Source organism: Pipistrellus hanaki (assembly GCF_964339955.1).
Source record: "Pipistrellus hanaki genome assembly, chromosome: X".
Lineage (NCBI taxonomy): Eukaryota > Metazoa > Chordata > Mammalia > Chiroptera > Vespertilionidae > Pipistrellus > Pipistrellus hanaki.
In genome coordinates this window covers 102,526,509-102,547,511 of record NC_140524.1, presented here as the reverse complement: position 1 = coordinate 102,547,511, position 21,003 = coordinate 102,526,509, and the positions used below count along the sequence as shown (strand labels likewise).

The 21,003-nt window shown below is 54.9% G+C and overlaps 1 protein-coding gene across 7 annotated transcripts in view; it reads left to right on the top strand.

Annotated features, from left to right (window-relative positions):
- Window positions 1-20,099, top strand: part of WWC3 (WWC family member 3) — a 105,968-nt gene extending 85,869 nt beyond the window's left edge. For 4 of the 7 annotated variants that reach the window (XM_084870007.1, XM_084870009.1, XM_084870010.1 and 1 more), the window contains 12 exons: window positions 4,211-4,331; window positions 4,970-5,044; window positions 5,686-5,772; window positions 6,628-6,820; window positions 8,133-8,339; window positions 8,904-9,043; window positions 9,859-10,024; window positions 12,972-13,136; window positions 14,547-14,639; window positions 15,660-15,887; window positions 16,123-16,250; window positions 17,770-20,099. In XM_084870007.1, coding sequence (XP_084726133.1) covers window positions 4,211-4,331; window positions 4,970-5,044; window positions 5,686-5,772; window positions 6,628-6,820; window positions 8,133-8,339; window positions 8,904-9,043; window positions 9,859-10,024; window positions 12,972-13,136; window positions 14,547-14,639; window positions 15,660-15,887; window positions 16,123-16,250; window positions 17,770-17,836 — 1,670 coding nt within the window. In that variant the 3' untranslated portion in view covers window positions 17,837-20,099. The remainder of the gene's footprint in view (window positions 1-4,210; window positions 4,332-4,969; window positions 5,045-5,685; window positions 5,773-6,627; window positions 6,821-8,132; window positions 8,340-8,903; window positions 9,044-9,858; window positions 10,025-12,971; window positions 13,137-14,546; window positions 14,640-15,659; window positions 15,888-16,122; window positions 16,251-17,769) is intronic. The other 3 variants (XM_084870008.1, XM_084870011.1, XM_084870013.1) reach the window with 1 other exon arrangement.
- The last annotated feature ends 904 nt before the right edge of the window (window positions 20,100-21,003 follow it).

Genomic DNA, 21,003 nt, shown 5'->3' with positions numbered 1-21,003 from the left:
TCTCGCCCAGCCCTGCCCTGCCAGTCGCCTTCTAATTGATTTCCTTTCCATGTGCACGAATCTGTGCACCGGGCCTCTAGTATAAAATACCAGCCTCTGTTAACTCTTACATGTTTAACCAGCGACCTATTCTGTTCTGAGGCAGCCCGGGGGCATTTTGGCATCTATCATTTTGCCTTCCCCTCTGTGTTTGCAAACACACCTCTCCTGTCCTCAGATGCAGTTTCTGTCATTCACGTAAACAGGTGATGCCATTCGCTTTGTTCTTTATAATCACAGGTTCAGGGCCCCGTGTTTACTCCTTTCATTTCCAAAAGAAAATTCACAACAGGGACTGACGTGCACATCTGTTGCTGCTGAAGCTTGCTTTCTCAGTGCCCCTGCCTCCACACCAGCTCCTCTTTAAAGGCCGAGCTACGACAGTATCAGTCTCATTCTGCAGGGACCCGCACAAGGCCCAGGGGCCCTTCTGGTTCAGGGGAACACCAGGGCAGGAAAGAGAAGAGCTGACTTAATTTCTGATTTCTTAGTTCTTTCTTTCCCCTTTGTGGCTTACCTTACAAGGCTTCAAGCTTAGACTCAAAGGTTCTTGCACATGCTGTGGTCAGATACTGCCACCTGGTGGTGTATTCTTGCATGACACTCAAGTGACAGATCCCTACAAACTAGAAATGAGCCAGTGAATGGGGTCCTGGTGGGTGCCCCCAGAGGCCTGGGCTGGGTAACCAGCTTCAGGCAATGACACGGGGTGACTCCTTGCTTCCCGTTGGGCTTGTGGACATGCCCGATCCCAGAGTCATTGTCGCTTCTGTGCGAGGACCTTAGCACTCCTGCTGTTCCCCTGCCCTTCATTTCTGAAGCCCAAGGTCACATAGTTCCCTCTGACTTTCCGCTCCAGGCTTGCTAGGTACAGTCTCAGTTTGACCTCAAGCAAGTTTCAGTTAGATGAAATGTTAGGAAGATAAAGTTCAAAATTGCCCAAACCCACAAGGCAAGCCGGAGGATACACTATGTTCTGTTCGGTTTCAAAGTAGTTTGAAGGAACAAGATGGTACAGAGAAGTACGCAACAGATTGTAATCTGTAACATTTTCCACATTTTTGCTACAGTTTTATCTTCCCTGAGTTTCAGAAGTCCAATGTGTCATCATTTTGAAATACTTTCCATTTTTTTCTTTCCTATTGGCATTTGCTAATCTAAACCCACGGACTCCTTGACTTGACTCATCTGTCCCCTGATACTTTTATTATATTCATACTCTGTTTTAAGATTGTTGGCCCCAATTCTGCAGTTTGTTCACTTTGTGCTCTTTTTTATCTCTTTTCCTCATGCGACTCGCCAGAAGCGCTCATTGTAAGTGACCTTGGACTCCTTCACCTTGTTGGTCAGGCGGTGCATGTCTTCATCCGGGGAACCCATGTATCAGGGTGCTCGGGGGTGGCCATGGGGCACAGCTCAAGTGGTACTTTCATGAAGTTCAGCAATTGCCATGATTATTGTTTCAGCATTGACAGCCATGCCTGCTAAAGTTGTGTAAGGAAGTACTTCTCTAAAAGCTTGAAGTCTTTATTTTTCTATATATTTCCCCCAGATTTTTTAAAAATATAATTCATATATATATATATATATATATATATATATATATACACACATTTTTTGTTTTTTAAAATTGATTTCAGAGAGGAAGAATGAGAGAGAGGAAGAGAGAGAGGGAGAGGGAGAGGGAGAGGGAGAGGGAGAGGGAGGGAGAGAGAGAGAGAGAGAGAGAGAGAGAGAGAGAGAGAGAGAAAGAAAGAAAGAAAGAAAGAAAGAAACAGAGAAACATCAGTGATGAGAATCATTGATCGGCTGCTTCCTGCATGCCCCCCACAGGACCGAGCCCATGACCTGGCTGGCCCTAACCAGGAATTCAACCCTGACCTCCTGGTTCATGGGTCGATGCTCAACCACTGAGCCACACCAGCTGGGCTCCCCAGGTTTTTAATGGCTTTCATTATTTCAATATGCTAAGTGGCAGCTTTGCTCACAGCGTGATTTCCATTACATTTTCTTTTTGTCAAGCAGTGTTGATGTCCTTAGGTCTCAGTGTCTGTCTGTCTGTCTGTCTGTCTGTAATGATGAAAAGGTGAGATCTAGAGAACGGCTGTTTGGAAGATTGCTTATCCCTGACCTCACGGGCATCGCTCCCATGGCCCATCTCGCTGCGCATCTGTTGCCTTGCAGCTGACAGCAGGCTGGCCCCACAGGAGGGGTCCGCTGTGCGCTCTTTCACCCAGGCAACTGCTCGCCACACTTCCTCCCGCCAGCTCTGCTCCCAGTGGCTCCAGGTTCAGAGGCTGAGCCTGGGGTCACTGAGGAGTAAAGCCTTCATTTCCTTTGCTTCTTCACCCTCCTTGCAACGAGAGAGAAACTTGTCCGAGTTGCGCCATAGCGTTCCTGGAAGTGCTTATTGTGTAGCTTACTCCCTTAAAGCAGGGGTGGGGACGTCCGGCCCTCGGGCCGTGTGAGGCCCGTGAAATCATCCGGCCTGGCCCTCCAAGGCATTCGGGGTGAGCTCATTCAGTGTCTGACCACCGGAGCAGGCTCATGTGGGAGGGGATGATTTTGTAGGGCCCGAGAAGGATGTTACACATCTCCCCGTGGCCCCTGGCAGGAAAAGTTCCCCACCCCTGCCTCAAGGAACGGAAGGCCATGCCGGAGCCCTGCCGAGGGGCAGGGCTGGGAGTGGAAATAGCGGTTTTCGTTTGCTGGGATCCTTGCATTAAACCAGAGGGTTCCATCCGCAATTCAGAGCTGGGGACTTTGTGTCCTTCCAGATGGCAGGGGTGACGGCAGGAGCTGGACCTGGGAACCCTGATCTCCAGTGTGAGCCAGTGGCTCCAGCCACCCCAGCAGGGGGCCTGCTTCTGGCCTGGCCCGGGGGAGCCTTTGGAAGGCGCTCCTGCCTGCAGTGAGACTGAGACCAAGGACCAGGCCCCCGTTCTGTGTGCTGTTGACCATGGTTGGATTTAGTTGGTGCATGAACCGTGCTTTGGTGGAAGAGGGAGATGGTCCCAGGTGAACCGTCATTTCCCTCGGGCTGGAGGTGGACAGCTGCCTGGGTTTTCAGTGTCCAGAGCCAGATGGTGCGGAAAAGCACGGACGCAGAGGGCCGGCGCTGTTAGCAGGAGGCATCCCCACGGCAGAGCGAGGCCCAGCGGGCCTGGGACAGGCTCACCCATGCGGCAGGAACATGATGGGCCTGTTTTTATTTTTGTTCTTTTTTTAAATATATTTTTGTTGATTTCATAGAGGAAGGGAGAGAGTAATAGAGACATCAGTGATGAGAGAGAATCGTGGGTCAGCTGCCTCCTGCACGCCCCACACTGGGGATCAATGCCCTGACCGGGAATTGAACCGTGACCTCCTGGTTCATAGGTCGACGCTCAACCACTGAGCCATACCGACCGGGCTAATTGGTTTTGCTGAAAGGCACTTGGTGCTAAGAGGGAAGGACGAAGCCGTTGAGGAAATGGGGGGAGGGAAGATGCCGTGGAAATAGATAGGAGACCAAAGAGACTGCCCAGGACAGTGTCCTAACCCAGGACCTCCATCCTGGACGTAGAGCTGGGCTTCTGGGAGGGAGGAGGCCACTGTAGCATGATGGCCAGGGTTCAAGGGCACGTTTTCTAAGACCGAGTCCGCATCCTACAGTGTCCTTTGACTCCAGAGTCACTACCTTTCATTGGGGTTGATTTGGGTACTTTTTAAGAATGTTGTTTTCTGGTTATGAAACGCTAGCATCTGCTTGTTGTATAAAATGTGGAAAGTAGCCACAGCATGGAGAAGGAAGTGGAAAATGCGCACCGGCCGGCCAGGGCAGCCGCTGTCCGCGTCCGGGTGCACGTCCTCCTGAGTGTGGCAGTCTCTCCAGTGCGATGCCAAGGGGCTCCAGCACCATCGCATGCCCGCTGCCCTCAGGAGGTGACAGAGACAACATTTAAGGAGCTGTCACAGAAGTAGCAAGAAGCCGATTGCTTCGCTTTTTCATTTAAAAACAAATTGGCAGCGTATTTAAACGTGCACGTAGGGACGGCGTGTCTAGGATGCAGTGACCGTGTCTGGGCTGGCACTCAGTGCGTTCCTTGACACCATGGTGTGTCGTGTGTCCCCCCCTCTCCCCTCCCCCCCCCCCCCGTGCCCTCCTCACCCCGGTGGCTCTCTTTTGTAGCAGTGACTCTTCGGGAAGACGGCGCCAGGCGGCTGGAGAGGCGAGGGCGCCGCGTCTCGGCATGCCTGTCGGACTACTCCCTGGCCACTGACAGCGGCGTGTTCGAGCCCCCGGCCAAAAGGTGAGAAGCCGCCTTCCCGCCTGCTCCCTCCGCGCACGGGACCCGCACGGAGCCTCCCACATCCCGAGCCTCGGTGTTTGTTTTGTTCCTCCTCACCCTAAGATATTTTCCCACTGATTTACTTTTTAAGAGAGAGGGGAGCCCTAACCGGTGTGGCCCAGTGGATAGAGCATCGGACTGAAGGGTCCCAGGTTCGATTCCGGGCAAGGACATCTACCTTGGTTGCGGGCACATCCCCAGTGGAGGGTGTGCAGGAGGCATCTGGTGGATGTTTCTCTCCCATCGATGTTTCTAGCTCTCTATCCCTCTCTCTCCCTCTTTGTAAAAAATCAATAAAATCTATTTTTTTTTTTAAAAGAGAGAGGAAGGGAGAGAGGTAGTGGTAGTGACAGAGAAACATCTAAATGAGAGAGAGGCATTGATCGAGCCTGCAACTGAGGTCCATGCCCTTGGCCGGAATCGAACCCGGGACCTTTCAGTCCCTGGGCTGGTGCTCTATCCTCTGAGCCACACTGGCCAGGGCTTATGTCGCAGTTGAGTAAAAGCTGCTCTCAGTACCAAGCACCCTGGCCGGAGGGCTTGCACCGGTTGCACTCGGCAGCGCCTGGGCGGTAACCTGTGCCTCCACTTGTGCTCAGGACCGAAGACGCCGAGGAGGCGGCCCAGGGGGACACGCGCGCCGTGGAAGGGCCGCAGATCCACGTGGGGTACTGGTGAGTACAGCCGCTCCGTCCCGGCGCCGGAGATGGGGGTCGCCAGGCCGCTCACCCCCACGCTCAGGCCAGGAGGATGGGGGGACCCTCGCGATCCCACCAGGGGCTGCTCACCGCCTGGACACCCCGAGCTGCTGCCGGTCCCGGTGAGGGACACAGGGCGGGAAGAGACGGGGAAGAGCAGCACCGGGAGGCACAGCTGGGGTGGCACTTCTGCTGTGGGGCTCGGGGCCGTCACGCAGGGGCACCGGGAGCCCCCAGCAAGGCGGGCTCTTGGGAGCGTGGCGGGCAGCAGGCCTGCCCTGCCCCCCAGAGCGAGGGCCCAGCTGGTTTGCAGACGTGGCTTTTGGCTGGCAAGGCGGGGTGCAGGCCCCAGGCTCCCTGTGCTCGCTCTTGTCATTGCAGTTGAGTGTTTCTCAGCGCTGGCCCCGGTGACATCGGGGCCGGGTCCTTGGTTCTGGGGCCGTGCTGGGCGCTGGGGCAGCCCCCCAGCCAGGGCAGGGGAACTCTCTGTAGCCATTGCACATGTCCCCGCCGGGTGGGGGCAGCAGGATCGCCCTCCCGTGGGGCCGCCGCTGGGGTCACTCAGAGCGTTCGTGCACCGGGGGGACGTGTGCTCAGGGACGGCTGTTACCTTCCAGGCACGACAGCGGCAGCGAGTGCCTCCTGGTGAAGGTGCTGCAGCTGCGGAACCTGGCGGGGCTGGCCGCGAAGGAGGACTGCAAGATGTAAGGGCCCGGCCGCGGGGGGAGCGCGGGCTGTCCGGAGAAGCCGCTGGCCATTCTGGAAACGGTTTGCTTTGCTGCCAGAGGCGGATGGAGGTCACGGCGCTGGGCTGGCTGTGCCGCAGCGACACTAACCCAGGGCCCAGCGCCCCTCGTTGGCCGCGTCTGGGCCTGAAACGCCCGTCGGGGTCCCTGGGCTGGTGGTGACGAAGCCACACTCGGTTCTGAGCTGATGAGGTGCCCCATGGTGGTGGCTGAGGGCGCCCTGGGAATTGGCATGGTCACCAGTGTTTGAGCCTCCCTGTGTGCTGAGTGCCGTGCTGGGGGGACACAGCAGGACCCCCCCCCCCCACCCAGGCCAGGTGGGCAGAGCCTCCACTGACTCCTCTCAAGTCCTGGCTACTGGCTCAGAAGTCTTTCTCTCTTTTAAAAAAATAGAATTTTATTGATTTCAGAGAGGGAGGGAGGGAGGAAGGGAGAGAGAGAGAGACAGAGAGAGAGAAACATCAATGATGAGAGAGAATCATGGATCGGCTGCCTCCTGCACGCCCCCTACAGGGGATCGAGCCCAAAGCCCGGGCCTGTGCCCTGACCGGGAATCCAACTGTCACCTCCTGGTTCCTTCGACGCTCAACCACTGAGCCACACGGGCCCAGCTAAAGTCTTTCTCTTCGTGTGTGGCTTTTCCCTAACCTCCCGGGCATGTAAGTTCCCCCGGCTTCCTCTGAGCTGAGAGGAGGACTTTGTCTGGAACACCTGGCATTTCCACCCACGGGCGTCCAAAGAGGGGGACACGTGTCTGCGTGAGTCGTGGGGCCCTCAGTAGCCTGACTCGGTGCTTCTCTCTCCTGCTTCCAGACACATCCGTGTCTACCTGCCGTCGCTGGACTCTGGCACCCCAGACACTTACTGCTCCAAGGCTGTGGACTTCCAGGCGCCCCTGGTATTCAATGACGTGTTCAGAATCCCCGTGCACTCAAGCATGCTGACGCTGAAGTCCCTTCAGTTATATGTGTGTTCAGTGAACCCGCAGCTGCAGGAAGAACTGCTGGTATGGCCTGCGCATGTGCAAGCTCCCCTGCCCCCCACCCCCCAGCCTGTCTTCTCCCTTCCCTGCCTCCCTCCTTCCTTTGTTTTTCCATCATGCTTTCTTCCTTTGTCTGCCATTCTTCCTTCGTCCCTCGTCCTTTGTTATTCTCTCTCTTCCTTTCTTAGTCTTTGTCTACCTTCCTTTCTTTGTCTCTGCTTTTCTCTCTCTCTGCTTTCTTTGTCTTTGTCACGCTCTCTCCCTCCCTTCATTCCTTCCCCTCTCTCCCTCCCTTCTTTCCTCTCTGTCTCCTCCTGGTTTCCCATGATGGGCTGCTTAGAAATTGTCCTGTTAGGGGTCTTTGTAACTGGGAAGACAGAGAGGGACGGCAGACCAGCTGTGCTGTCACATGGTTTGGACTCTGAGCACAGCCTCTCAAATAACACCTGCAGAGCTGTCTGACAGCTTTTCCGTTATCCCCGTTTTCCGTGGAGGGAGCTAAGCAGGGCTGGCAAATAAGGACATGGGAAGGGCGGTTAAATTTGGATTTCAAATCAACTCTAGATGCCTTTGGAGTCCAGGTGTGTTCTGTACAGGGTTTGGGACATACTGATGTTTTTTTAAAAAATGGTGCTTGTTTGAAATTCCAGTTCACCTGGATGCCCTATATTTTACCGGCAGCCTGCCGTCAGGCCCGGCCACCACTGCCCGCCCAGGGCCCGCGGCCAGAGTGCTCTGCCCACGGCCGGGATATCTATCGCCCTTTGTCCCTGGCCCCGAGGCAACAGAATGAGTGGTTGTAGAGGTCAGCCGGGCCTCTCTGGTTTCCGGGATCCCTGAGGTCATCAGCTGATTCACAAGCAGCTGACCCTGAGCCCGACCCAGCACTCCAGGGCGGCCATTCTCAGCTCCTGTTCCCCTTCTAGCTTTCTTAAAAAAATCTATTGATTTCAGAGAGGAAGGAAGAAAGAGAGAAACATCAATGATGAGAGAGAATCATGGCTCAGCTGCCTCCTGCTCTCCCCCTACTGGGGATCGAGCCCACAACCTGGAACCATGACCTCCTGGTTCATGGGTTGATGCTCAACCACTGAGCCACACCAGCCAGGCTTCCGGTGCTTTCTGATTGGGCTGAACAAGCAATGGAGGAGCCGTCCCTGTCCCCATTAGGGTCCTCTGAGTCTAACCCTTTTCATTGGGTGCAGCCCTTTGAATGGAGTGAACCATTTTACCTCCTCTCTGGTCAGGATTGGGGTGACCTGGATGTTCTAGAAGATTCATGTTGGCGTTTCAGTTGAGATCACTCACTGCCTGTTCTGTTTCTCGCACGGCGCAGGGCATCGCTCAGATTAACCTGGCCAGCTGCAGCGGCCCGAGCGAGATGCAGCTGCGCTGGTACGCCGTGCAGGTGTTCACCAGCCCCGAGCCGCCCCGGCCCAAGGACAGCCAGCGGGCCGACAAGAGCGGGGCCCGGGAGCCCGTGCCCACCGCCGCCGCTGCCGCCGCCGCCGCCACTGCCGCGGCCGCCGCCGCCGGGAAGACGGTGCGTGTGCCTTGCGGTGGGCAGCTGCTCCGGCGCCCGGCTGGAGACGGGTGTTCCTGGGGAGGGCCTCAGAAGCCACAGCTTCCCGGGAAGTCATGGAAATGGAATATCTGCATGTGCATAGCTACTCATGACAGTGTCTTTTTAATCGATTTTTAGAGAGAGGAAGGAAGAGGGGGAGAGAGCGGAACACCAATGATGAGAGAGACTCATGGATCGGCTGCCTCCTACATGCCCCCCACCCCGGGGGTTGAGCCTGCAACCCGGGCCTGTGACCTGACCAGGAATCGAACCCGTGAACTTCCGGTTCATGGATTGATGCTCAACCCCTGAGCCACACTGGCCGGGCAGGATGGTGTTTTTTAGCATGAACATGTTCATGGTGGTGAATGGCACGTGGGTAGTTTTTAAACGTGAGCCTTCAGCTACGGGAGGCCTGCCTCCAACACGGGGTGGACCTGTGGCCAGGGGGAGCAGCTGGGGGTGGCCACCAGCCGGGGTAAGAGCCTCACTGTCGGGCTGAGCTGGCTCTCAGACATGCCCCTGCCCCTCCCTCCCCCCCAGGACGCAGTGACGGTGCTGCTGGCCAGAACCACGGCCCAGCTGCAGGCGGTGGAGAGGGAGCTGGCGGAGGAGCGGGTGAAGCTGGAGTACACAGAGGAGATGGAGCGGAAGGAGGAGCAGACCGAGGCCCGGTCTGAGCGGTGAGCTCCGGGGAAGCGGCAGCGATACAATCCGGTCCCTTTAAGGCTTTTAACAGCTGTATTGAGATAAAATCTACCTCCCGTACCATCCAGGCGTTTAAAGCGGACAATCGGTGGCTTTGAGGACAGCCACCATCGCCACAATCAGTTTGCATAGGGACAGAAAGAAACCCCGCACCCATTCGCAGTCAGTGGCCCTCCTTCCCCAGCCCCCGCAGCCTCTGATGCGCTGCTGGCTCTGTGGGTTTGCCCGTCTGGGGCATTTCATCCCAGCGGAACCTCGTGCTGGCACTCCCGCTGTGCCCGCCGCCTGCCCCGAGCCCTGGGCGCGGTACAGCGCCGGCTCAGAGGAGCCATCCGGATGCCCAGCAGCTCCAGTGACCTGGCTTCTGTCCCATCCTTCCCCGGGCTTCCCTCCCAGGGCTCCCCACCCAGAGCACCCTATTTCCAGGGCCCCCCGCTTCTTCCGGCAGCTCTCCCTGATCTATTGAGAGGAACTGCTTTTACGGAGGGCGGTGTGTGGCTGAGGGGAGCGCCCTGTTCGGGGCCAGGCAGGAAGCGGGGAGGGGCCTGGGAGGGGCTCCGGGGTTCTGGCATGTTCCCGGGGTGCAGTTGGTGATAAAGGCAGACAGAGCCTCTGCACGGAGGCCTGTGGCATTGTCTCCCCGGGAGGACCCAGCGCTCTCCTATAAGGAAAGCCGCTGCCATGGTTAGAAGCCAGTCCTGGCGCCTCAGCTCCTGCGCCCTGAGGCGGCAGGGCCCGCCCTGGGTGAGCGGCCCGCGGGCTTCTGCCATGTCCCCATGTCCGCCTCTAGGAGCTGGCAGGCCGACTCGGTGGACAGCGGCTGCAGCAGCTACACCCAGACCAGCCCCCCGCACCCAGAGCCCTGCTGCAGCGGCGTGGACTCCATCCACGGACACCCGAGCGCGGGCCAGGCAGAGCCTTACCACCCCGAGAGGCGCCAGCCCCCGCCTCTGAAGGTGAGCAGAAGGGAACCCCCAGAGGCATGGACACAGCGGGCAGCGGGTGAAGCAGAGGGAATGGGTGGGGAGAGGGCCAAGGCAGCGGAAGCTGACAGGCTCAGACACAGAAGAATGACAGATGCGACTGACTGACAGGCAACCGTAGTGACCCTGACCGTGAGGAACGTGCTGCTGGGTTAGGGACGATAGTTAGGGCGGGGAGTGGGGACTTGGTGTTCAGTGGGGACAGCATTTCTGTTTGGGAAGATGGAAAGTTCTAGAGATCAGTTTCACGGTAATGTAAGGTGACCAGACGTCCCGCTTTTGGCAGGACAGTCCTGATTTTTAACAATTTGTCCCGCGTCGGGACTTTTTAAAATGCCGCGGGATGCGGGACAAATTGTTAAAAATCGGGACTGTCCCGCCAAAATCGGGACATCTTGTCACCTTATAGTAATGGGAATATACACTGAGTGGCCAGATGATGATGATCTCTGAAAGCATAAAAATCTGGCCACTCAGAGAGAGAGAGAGAGAGAGAGAGAGAGAATGAGTGTGTGTGTATTAGAGGCCCCGTGCATGAATTCAGGTGGGTCCAGCCAGCCTGACCAGGGGGAGGGGACCTGGGCGGTTGGCCTGCCTGCTGGTGGAACTCCCGGTCGAGGGGACCATTTGCATATGAGCCCTTTATTCTATAGGATAGACACGGAGTGGCCAGATTATTATGCATTCAGAGATCGTAATCATCTGGCCACTCCGTGTATCTGACACTACTGCACTGTACACGGAGAAATGGTATGGTTTCTTCCGATGAAGGAGAAAGGAAGGCCGTGGAGGCCTCCTGGAGGAGGCTGTCTTTGAGCGGAGGCCGTACTGGAGGCCGCAGCCTCGCGTAGGGTTGGGAAGGGTGTCGGGTAGAGGAAGTGCAGGCGCCGGCCTGGCTGGGTGGGGGGGTGGGGGGGGTTGAAGAGGGGACCTGAGCTGAGGACAGGAAGTGAGGGGACAGGTCATTCCCTTTTTTTCTGAGAGGGGAGACTGATGGTTGGTTTGAGCCCAGGGACATGATCTGACTTCAGGTTTTTTGTTGACTTTTTTCTAAAGTCATTTCTTGACATGAAATTCACATAAGATGAGACGAACAGCTAACCAGCATTGAGTATGTGCACAGCGTTGTGCGGCCGCCATCTCTGTCTGCTTCCAACACACTTGTCACCTCAAATAGACTCCATACATACCCCTGGGCGTCACTCCCCACTCCCTCCCCCAGCCCCGGCACCACCAGTGAGCTTCCTGACTCTGTGGGTCTGCCAGTTCCGGGTGGTTCGGTAAATGGAATCAGACGACATGTGTCCATTGGGTCTGGCTGTTCTCCCTCAGCCGGTGCCTTCAGGGTTCATGCACAGGCACTTGTTTGGTTAGCGGAAAGAAGACGTGGACCTTTGTAGGTTTCAGAAGAGCCTTCTTTATGTGGGACCAACTGAGGACGTGCCCGGGAGCAGAGCCCAAGGAACCGGGAACCGGTGCCCGGCTGTAGGCGAGTGAGGGCGGGCTTTTATAGGTCGGAGGACGCAGAGAGACGGCGACGTCAGCAGCCTCAGGAGTTCCATACGTTCAGGGAACAGCGCCCGGGAGGGAATGCACAGATAAGGGAGGGGCACCACGTGTGTGGACTCAGGGCGTCAGGGAGTCATGGGAATGGGTCTGGAAGCAATTATTCTGCATCCTTTATCAGGAGGTAGAGCACGGGGCCTCCTTCCACCACCATTTATCTCTGTAATTGGGGCTGTGAGGGAGTGGACGTGCCCAGCGCCACGGAAGGCCTGGCTTAGGAATGCGCCGTGTTCCCTTGGTTACCGAGCAGGTTGGGGCAGCTCAGCCGCCCTTTGCTTTCTCAGTGGCGAACTCCTGTGTTCAGTCTCTCGGGTACAGTCTTAGGAGAGGGGTGGCTGCGTCTGGCTTCAGTTTCAGCGGGACCCCCTGGGTGTTGAGAGGAGATTCAAGGGGGGCGGGCATGGAATCGGGGAGGTGGGTGAGACGCCTACCGCACTAATCGGGCACAAGACCACAGAGCCCCAGATGGAGGGTTGGTGACAGGTGGTCAGAACATGCGTAATCCTGAATATGGAGCCAAGAGGATTTCATCCTGGATCCGATACGGGGTGTGGGAGAGAGCAGGGCCCAGGAGGACAGAGACTTGCTAAAAATTTTAAATGTTTTATTAGGTTTTTACTAGAGGCCTGGTGCACAGATTCATGTGCCAGTAGGGTCCCTTGGCCTGGCCTGTGCCCTCTCACAATCCGGGACCCCTCGGGGGATGTCAGAGTGCCAGTTTCCCCTCAGGCCAGGCTGAGGGACCCCACTGGTGCACGTGCACCGGCCTCTAGTGTGCATGTAAGGTTTTTGTTAATCTCTTCCCGCCCTCCCCCCTCCCTCCTTCCCTCTGAGATTCATCAGTCTGTCCCACGTTTCCATGCCTGTGTATTGAGTGTCTGCCCCTGGTGGTCAGTGTGTGTTATAGCTACCAGTCGAACGGTTGAACGGTTGCTTAGACTTTTATATATATAGATTGATTTCAGGGAGGAAGGGAGAGAGAGAGAAATAGAAACATCATTGATGAGAGAGAACCATTGATTGGCTGTCTCCTGCACGCCCCACACTGGGGATCAAGCCTGCACCCGGGCCTGTGCCCTGACCAGGAATGGAACCATGACCTCTTGGTTCAGAGGTCAATGTTCAACCCCTGAGTCACACGGGCCGGGTGACGCAGATACTCTTTTTGCATGAAAATGGGCAAATTGGGATCCTTGTCAGCGGAGGAGGGGCTGGCAGGTGGCAGACATCCCGGCTTGGATGTGCGAAGTGGGAGAGCTCCAAGCAGAGAAGGCAAGGCCGTGGTTGTGCCTGCAAAGTTCACTGCCGTGTTCTAGAAACATCCTGTAATAAGGATGTCCACTTTGCTGTCTAGGTGGACAAGGAAACCAACACGGAAGACCTGTTCCCGGAAGAGCTGGTGAGCCTGCCAAAGGAGCGGCCCGGCCGTAGGGCCCGCGCCTCGCCGTTCGTCCGCAGCGGCACGATCGTCCGCTCCCAGACCTTCTCGCCCGGGGCGCGGAGCCAGTACGTGTGCAGAGTAAGTACGAGTTCCTTTGCCGCCAAACAGTTTTCTCCCCCCCCCCCCCCCCGGGTGTGTTTTCATTTTTACTTTTTATGCTAAACGACATAAGTGTTCTCACAGCTAATACCAGGAGTGCACAGCATGCTTGTGCGCATGCGAATCCCTGCTGGTTCCATTTCCCCGTGCGCATCTAACGCATTTCATCTGGATCCTAATACATTTCCCACCAGCCTCCGGGGCTGCGTATGCGCCCGTGCGTGGTCAGAGGCTGCAGTCTAAGCCAGGGGTGGGGAAGGTCCGGCCCTTGGGCTGTGTGAGGCCCGCAAAATCCCGTGGTCTGGCCCTGCCAGGGCCTTAGCGGTCATTACCAAATGTCTGGCCAAACAGAGCAGGCTCATGTTTGCGTTGGAGATGTTGTAGGGCTCCCGAATGATGTTATAAATGCCCCATGGCCCTTTGAGGGGGTAAGGGTTCCCCACCCTTGCTCTAAGGCAGTGATCCGCAAGCTCATTCGTCATCAGAGCCAAACACCAACAGTACAACGATTGACGTTTCTTTGGAGAGCCACATTTTTTTAAACTACTTCTAACACCACCACTTCAAGACTCGCCCAGGCCATGGTATTTTGTGGAAGAGCCACACTCAAGGGGCCCAAGAGCCGCATGTGGCTCGCGAGCCGCAGTTTGCCGACCATGGGTCTAGGCTCTTGCAGACACTGGGGGGCAGATGCCAGCCTGCTCATCGGGAGGTGATGGAGCAGGAGACCCTTTACCCCCGGGGTGGGGCCCCTTCCGGCTCCTGCCTGCTCCGCGCCATGCTTGGGGGTACACGTTTACCCCCCCCCCCCATGCTTTCAGAGGCTCTGTCCTCATACATGTGTCCTGTGGTGGGAGACATGGCACGCGCTGCCTGAGTATGTGGCGTTGGTGGGAGTGGACAGGCCAGAAGGCAAGGACCCCGCTTTCACAGGCGCACACTGACCCCGAGAGAACCCGCCGCCAGATGAAACGCCCTAAAGGAGGCGCTCCTCCTTTTCTGTTTGGAGGCGGCCTGTGGGGCTGGGGCCCTGAGGGAAGCCCCCTGTCCCCCAGGAACGAGCTGCAAGCCTCTTTCCCCAGATCCAGCCTGAACCAGCAGCGGGGCCGATGACAGTGAGAGGAGTTCGGGAGGTGCAGTTGATGGCCGCAAGGGAGGGCTGGGCGGAGGTGGGGGTGGCTTGCTCACTGGTTTTCTGTGGAGTTTTTGTCTTTTGTTTTACTTAAAAAGTCTTGTGTGGGTTTTGTTTTTACTGAGACCGGAGTCTTGGTGAAGCAAGACAGTGCCATGCGTTTGGTGCTGCGAGGAGGAAGGCAGCAGTCCAGGTCAGGCCCAGGGAGGGCTGCGGGCCTGCAGAGGGAGCCTCTCTGAGCCACCTTGTTTCTGCAGCTTTATCGCAGCGACAGCGACAGCTCCACGCTGCCCCGGAAGTCCCCCTTCGTCCGCAACACTCTGGAGAGACGGACCCTCCGCTACAAGCAGGTGCGTGCACGCCAGCTAACATGGAACCCCCACTTCCCGGGGTTCCGAGAGGCAGCCTTTCCGTCATCTTCATTAAGAGGTCACTTCTCTATTTCCTTGTTTACTTAGGTGAAAGATTTAAAAGCGTGATGATGTCAAAATGTTACCCATGTTTCTTAATTTCCCAAGATAATATCATGAGCTGAGATGTAAGATAATTTATGTTCTTTACATTTTTTAAAAATATATTTTTATGGACTTCAGAGAGGGAGAGGGAGAAGGAGACAGAAACATCAATGAGGAGAGAGAATTATGGATCGGCTGCCTCCTGCACGCCCCCCACTGGGGATCAGCCTGCAACCCGGGCCTGTGCCCTGACCGGGAATCGAACCAGTTCATAGGTCAATGCTCAACCACTGAGCAACACCAGCTGGGCTCTGGGCTTTTAAACAAACGGTTTATGACATGCTTCTCCCTTATGCAGTGCATGGTTAACATTCCATGTCAATAGTGTTTTAACTTTCTTCAATGGCTGCATTCTATGCTGACCTTGTAATTTAATAAGTTTCCTCACGTTATATATATTTAGTGTTGTTTTGTCCTGAACCTTAGTTGGATCACTTTTACACATCATCAGTCGTACCTTTCAAATGCAAGTGAAAATGAAATTTCAGAACGAAAGAAAATGCACATGTTTTGACATATACTGTGAAATAGCACTTTAGTATGATTATGCCCATTTTTGATCCTGCCAGCCCCATAGGGGAGGGTCTGTTTCTGCACATCCATTCATCATCATTACAGAAAAAAATTGGCTGTCACTAACTGGATATTGAACCAAGATTTAAATTAATCTCTCCCAAATCTATGTTGTGTTTGGTTTTGTAACACTGGGCCATGCGAAGACAGATACCTCTCTGATAACTCCTCCCCATTGTCTCCTGTCTTGGGGGAAGAACCTTCTAGAAGGCCCGAGTGCACTGGCCGCATGGCGCCCGCATGCCTGGTCCGAGTGTGTGCTCACGGCCGTGTCTCCCGCAGGCCTGCAGGTCCTCCCTGGCCGAGCTCATGGCCCGCACGTCCCTGGACCTGGAGCTGGACCTCCAGGCGTCCAAGACTCGGCAGAGGCAGCTGAATGAGGAGATCTGCACCCTCCGCGAGCTGAGGCAGCGCCTGGAGGACGCCCAGCTCCGGGGCCAGACCGACCTCCCGCACTGGGTGCTGCGGGATGAGCGGTTCCGGAGCCTGCTGAAGGAGGCGGAGCGGCAGGTGAGCCAGGGCCAAACCCTCAGGCGGCCGGCCACGCTCTCTCCTGGCAGCTGGGCCTCTGTCCATGGGGTGTTCTGGGTCCCACGTCCCTGAGGAGCTGCCCTGAAGGTTCCCTGGGGGGAGCGGGGCCGGCGGGCCTTTCTCCTCTCTGAGCCCCCGGAGCTGGAAGTGGCTCCATTCATTCTTCCTTAACACGGGAAGTTAACCTCTTGTGCATCCAATGTCGCCGCTCCAGACCAGACAGACCAAGCTTGACTTCCACCAAGAACAGGCAGCTGAGAAGATGCTGAAGAAGGCCTCCAAAGGGGTCTGCCAGCTGCGGGGGCAGAACCACAAGGAGCCCGTGCAGGTGCAGACCTTCAGGTAGGGGCACGGCCGCTTCCGCTCCCCGCTGTCCGGCCTCTGTCGTCATCAGCTGACGGAAGTCCCGAAACCCCCTAAGACAGGGTTCCCCATACTGTTAGCATTTTCAGGTTTTCTTCTGCTATTTCTATTCTAGACACTTTTTTCATGCTACTTATAGTAATAATGTGGGTTCAATTTTTTTAAAATTTCTTATTCTTTTTTAAAAATATATTTTTATTGATTTCATAGAGGAAGGAAGAGGGGAGAGACAGAGAGAGAGAAACATCAGTGATGAGAGAGAATCAGTGATTGGCTGCCTCCTTCTCTCCCCCTACTGGGGATCAAGCCCACAATCTGGACATGTGCCCTTGACTGGAATAGAACCCGGGACCCTTCAGTCTACAGGCCGACACTCTATCCACTGAGCCAAACTGGCTAGGGCTCTTATTCTTTTTATAAAAAAGTGCATTTTTATTGATTTCAGAGAGGAAGGGAGAGGAAGAAAGAGAGAAAAGCATCAATGATGAGAGAGAATCACTGATCGGCTGCCTCCTGCACGCCCCACACTGGGGATTGAGCCTGCAACCCGGGCCTGTGCCCTGACCAGGAATCAAACCGTGACCTCCTGGTTCCATAGGTCAACGCTCAACCATGGAGCCACGCCTGCCAGGCATGGTTCCATTTTGCATTTAGCTTTGTTTAAATGAAAATACCCCATGTTGCCATGCAATCCATTCCCTTTGTTGGCTATAGTAACTCATCTCATAGGTATAATTTGCCTGAATGCCCCATTTTATAACCTGTTTCTAAATGTTTGCTATTATTAACACTGATTTACATATATATATATATGTAGCAGGCACTGTTCTAGGAACTAGAGACAAACCCTTGCTCTCATAGTCCTTTGCAACTTCTTTTTTTTTTTTTAATATATATTTTATTGGTTTTACACAGAGAGGAATTGAGAGGGACAGAGAGTTAGAAATGCCGATGAGAGAGAAACACCGACCAGCTGCCTCCTGCACACCCCCACTGGGGATGTGCCTGCAACCAAGGTACATGCCCTTGACCGGAATCGAACCTGGAACCTTTCAGTCCACAGACCGACGCTCTACCACTGAGCCAAACCGGTCCTGGCGTCCTTTGCAACTTCTATTAAAATTTAGGGACTCTAGTCCGGCTGGCGTGGCTCAGTGTTGAGCATCAACCCCTGAACCCAGAGGTCACCGGTTCAATTCCCGATCAGGGCGCATGCCCGGGGTGTGCGCTTGATCCCCAGTAGGGGGCGTGCAGGAGGCAGCTGATCCACGATTCTCTCTCATCATAAATGTTTCTGTCTCCCTCTCCTTTCCTCTCTTTCTCAAAATAAAATCCATAATTTTTTTTTAAGTAGAGACTATGTACAAACAGACTTGTTGTTGGGTTTTCAATTCAGTTTGTTCTGTGAATACGAGAAGCTCTCACTGGTATTGCGAGCCTCCTGGCAGGTCTGCTTGCATTTATGGGGGCGTCTAACCTGGAACCTTTCCCGCCGCAGGGAGAAGATCGCGTTTTTTACCAGACCAAGGATTAACATACCTCCTCTGCCCGCCGATGATGTCTGATGTCATGCTTTGTACACACCAAGTATTTATCTTCCTGTTTTATTTTCATGAAGTTCTTAGACTAGCTGAAGTTGTCTTTAAAATATTTGTGCAAAGCTATTAATATACACATTTTGTAAAAAAACACACATATATCTATACATATATATTTTATAATAGCGACGGCAACAGGGCTTGGCTTTTCCTTGTTGTGAAACTGACATCTCTGAAGACAAGTTATTTTATAAGAGATCAACTATCATGTTAAGAGTGTACAGTTTTTACGCTGTTTTATTTGATTTAAAGGCTGGAAGACAGAAACGAAGTGAGTTCAGGCAAATTCACTGTATTGTAACTTATTTATAGTACTTTTTTTCCTTGAAGGAAAATCCTGACGTTAAGATGTATTTTCAGGCTGAAACTGTGCTCTGCAGTATTTGTCACGCAGTAGAATGGAACTTGGGGCCGGGTTTGTTTCTGACACGGACATGCAAACACTCTGTGCTAACTCGTCACTCTACCAGCCCCTCTGTGTGCCTTGATTGTGTATATTGTCCACTGTCACACTCATGTGTCCCGTTGAGACCCCACTTGGGGCTCAGCCGCAGAGCCCCCGTTTCTGTGTTGTGTCAGCGCACGGTTCTGTGCTCCCCCCGAGTTTGAAGCTTTGGAAGCGGCCCTGGCTGGGGCCTGCCTGGCCCCAGCGACTGCCCACACTGCCCTGCGCCGCCCCGGGCAGCCCGCCCCTCTGGTGCACCCCATCCGACCCTGACCTTGACCACCAGGAAGGCGGTGTAGGGCTCCCGTTCTACTGCTCTGCCATGAAGGAAAGTGAAAGAGGCCTAGGAACGCGCTGTCACCAGCCAGTGACTCCGCCTCGGCCACAGCAGTCTGACCTCTGACTTGGGCTTGATCTCTGAAGGCGCTTTTCTGGGGAAGGAAGCGCATGCGCATGCGGTGACTGCTGTCACCCAGTGTCGTTCGCAGGAGAGGATGTGAGATATTTGATGGAGATCAGAATCCTTCCCCCCAGTACTGGAATCTCCCCAATATTTCTTAAGCAATCTTAGAAGTAGTTCACGAGAACATGTTTTATGTAAGAAGAATCCCATTATCCTTTTGAAATGCCAAATGATATAATATTTTGCCTGATGCGTATTTATTGTATACGGAATGCACTCTCCCTTCTGAGCCTCAGAGAAGTGAGCGAGGTGGTCACACGGATTAGAGAAGAAAGCGGAACTATCTCTGCCTGGATTGCCTGCCCTCCCCGCCCCCCCCCCCGGAAGTGCCCCCTTTAACCCACGTCCCTTCTCGTTAGTCTGTAATCGCCCCTTGTAGAGCCCCCTCCCCTTTTGCATTTATTAAAAGTGAATTTTGTAAAAGCATTTCATCGACACGCGACCTGTCACGGGCAACGGAAGTTGTCAGTGGTGGTAAGACTGAAGCTTTATGCTTTGCACCCTCCTTCTCTCTTGCTATGTATCTGTGCCTCGGCTCCCGCTGGTTTTTGTTGCGTTTTGTATTTTATCTGATTTCTGTGTCCTTGCCCACAACGGAGAGACATGGCCCCTCCCTGCGCTGCTGAAACTCTCACCAACCACTGTCTGCCCCGGCCTTGGGGTGCGGGGCGGGCCACTGCCGCCTCGGGGTGCCTGGCTCCCTCACGTGGGGGGGCCCCCTGGCCGTGGCTCCCTGCGGGCCTGTGTGCTGAGGCCACTTTTCTGCTGCCCTTCCCCACCCCGCCCGGAGAGCCCGCTGCCCGCCTACAGCTCTCAAACCTCACCGCCCAGCGCCCACAGATTGGCACTTGGGGTGCCTTCCCACCCCAGGGCTTCACAGGAGCCCCAGAAGCAAGCGCAGGCCCACTGGTGTCTGTCTGAGGAGCACCCGGGGCCTCCCAGCCCCCTCTGTCCTGGCCCCAGAGGGCACAGCCAGCCGCAGCCCAGCGGGGCCAGGCAGGCGGACTCCATTCATTCAGGGACGCTTCGTTCGACGCCACCCCACCCCCACCCCCTTCTGCGTCAGAGAGCGAAGTCCTATCGTCTTAAGGGGTGTCTGCATCGTCTGCGCGCCCCGGACCCAGCACTGGGCCGCGTGCGGCAGTCCGGATCCAGACCCGGGCAAAGGGAACTCCATCTTCACCTGATCTGATCATGAAACTGTCACCTCCTGTTGTGGGACTAAGTTCTAATCAGTAGTCATCTCTGTTCTAATTGCGGCATTTGTATTGCTTGGAAGTATTTCTTCTATAAAAATTAAACTAATCTGCCTTAAGAACAAAGTGGAACTGTGCGAGTTTTTTTTTTTTAAATACTGTAATGACGGAGACTTAACTATATAAAGATGGATATCATTTTCTCAGCATACAAATGGTGAAAGAGACACACACACAGCCATCCCTCCTGCCACACAGATCGGTGCTGGCTGCTCTCGCTTCGTCTCCCTCCCTCTGCCTCCCCTGTCCTTCCCCTGAATGACATCAGCTCCATCCTTCACGCCATTGCCCGGGCTCATCTTCCCGGTGGTCTCTCTCACAGGTCATTCTCCTTTTAAAGTTTCTTAAAATTGATTTTATAGAGAGGAAGGGAGAGGGAGAAACATCAATGACTAGAGAGAATCATGGATCGGCTGCCTCCTGCATGCCCCCCACTGGGGACTGAGCCCACAACCTGGGCATGCACCCAGAGCGGGAATCGAACTGGCAGCCCTTCTGTGCACAAGACGGAGCCCACCCACCAACTGAGCCACACTGGTCAGGGTGATCCTTTTTTTAAAAACTAAAAGGAATCCAAATAGGATCTGTTTATTGGGATTTTAAATCTTTGTGTATTTTGTAAACCCTTCACCCATTTCTCGCACCCCCTTTCCCCCCACCACTGGCAACCTTAGACCTGGCTTTCTTGGTGTCAGCTTGTCTGAGATCCTAGGAGAATCCACTTGCCAAACATTTCACCCCTTAAAGCACACAATCCAGCAGTTTTTAGTATGCGCAGAGCTGTGCACATATCACCGTTAATTCTGGAACTTTTTCATCATCCCCAAAAAGAACTCTGTACGCACTAGCAGTCACCCCGATTCTAGCCCCGGCCGCGGCTGATCTGCCTACTGCCTGTGGTGTGCCTGTCCTGACTTTTCACATCAATGGAGTCACACGCCGTGTGGCCTTGTGTGTCTGGCTTCTCTCA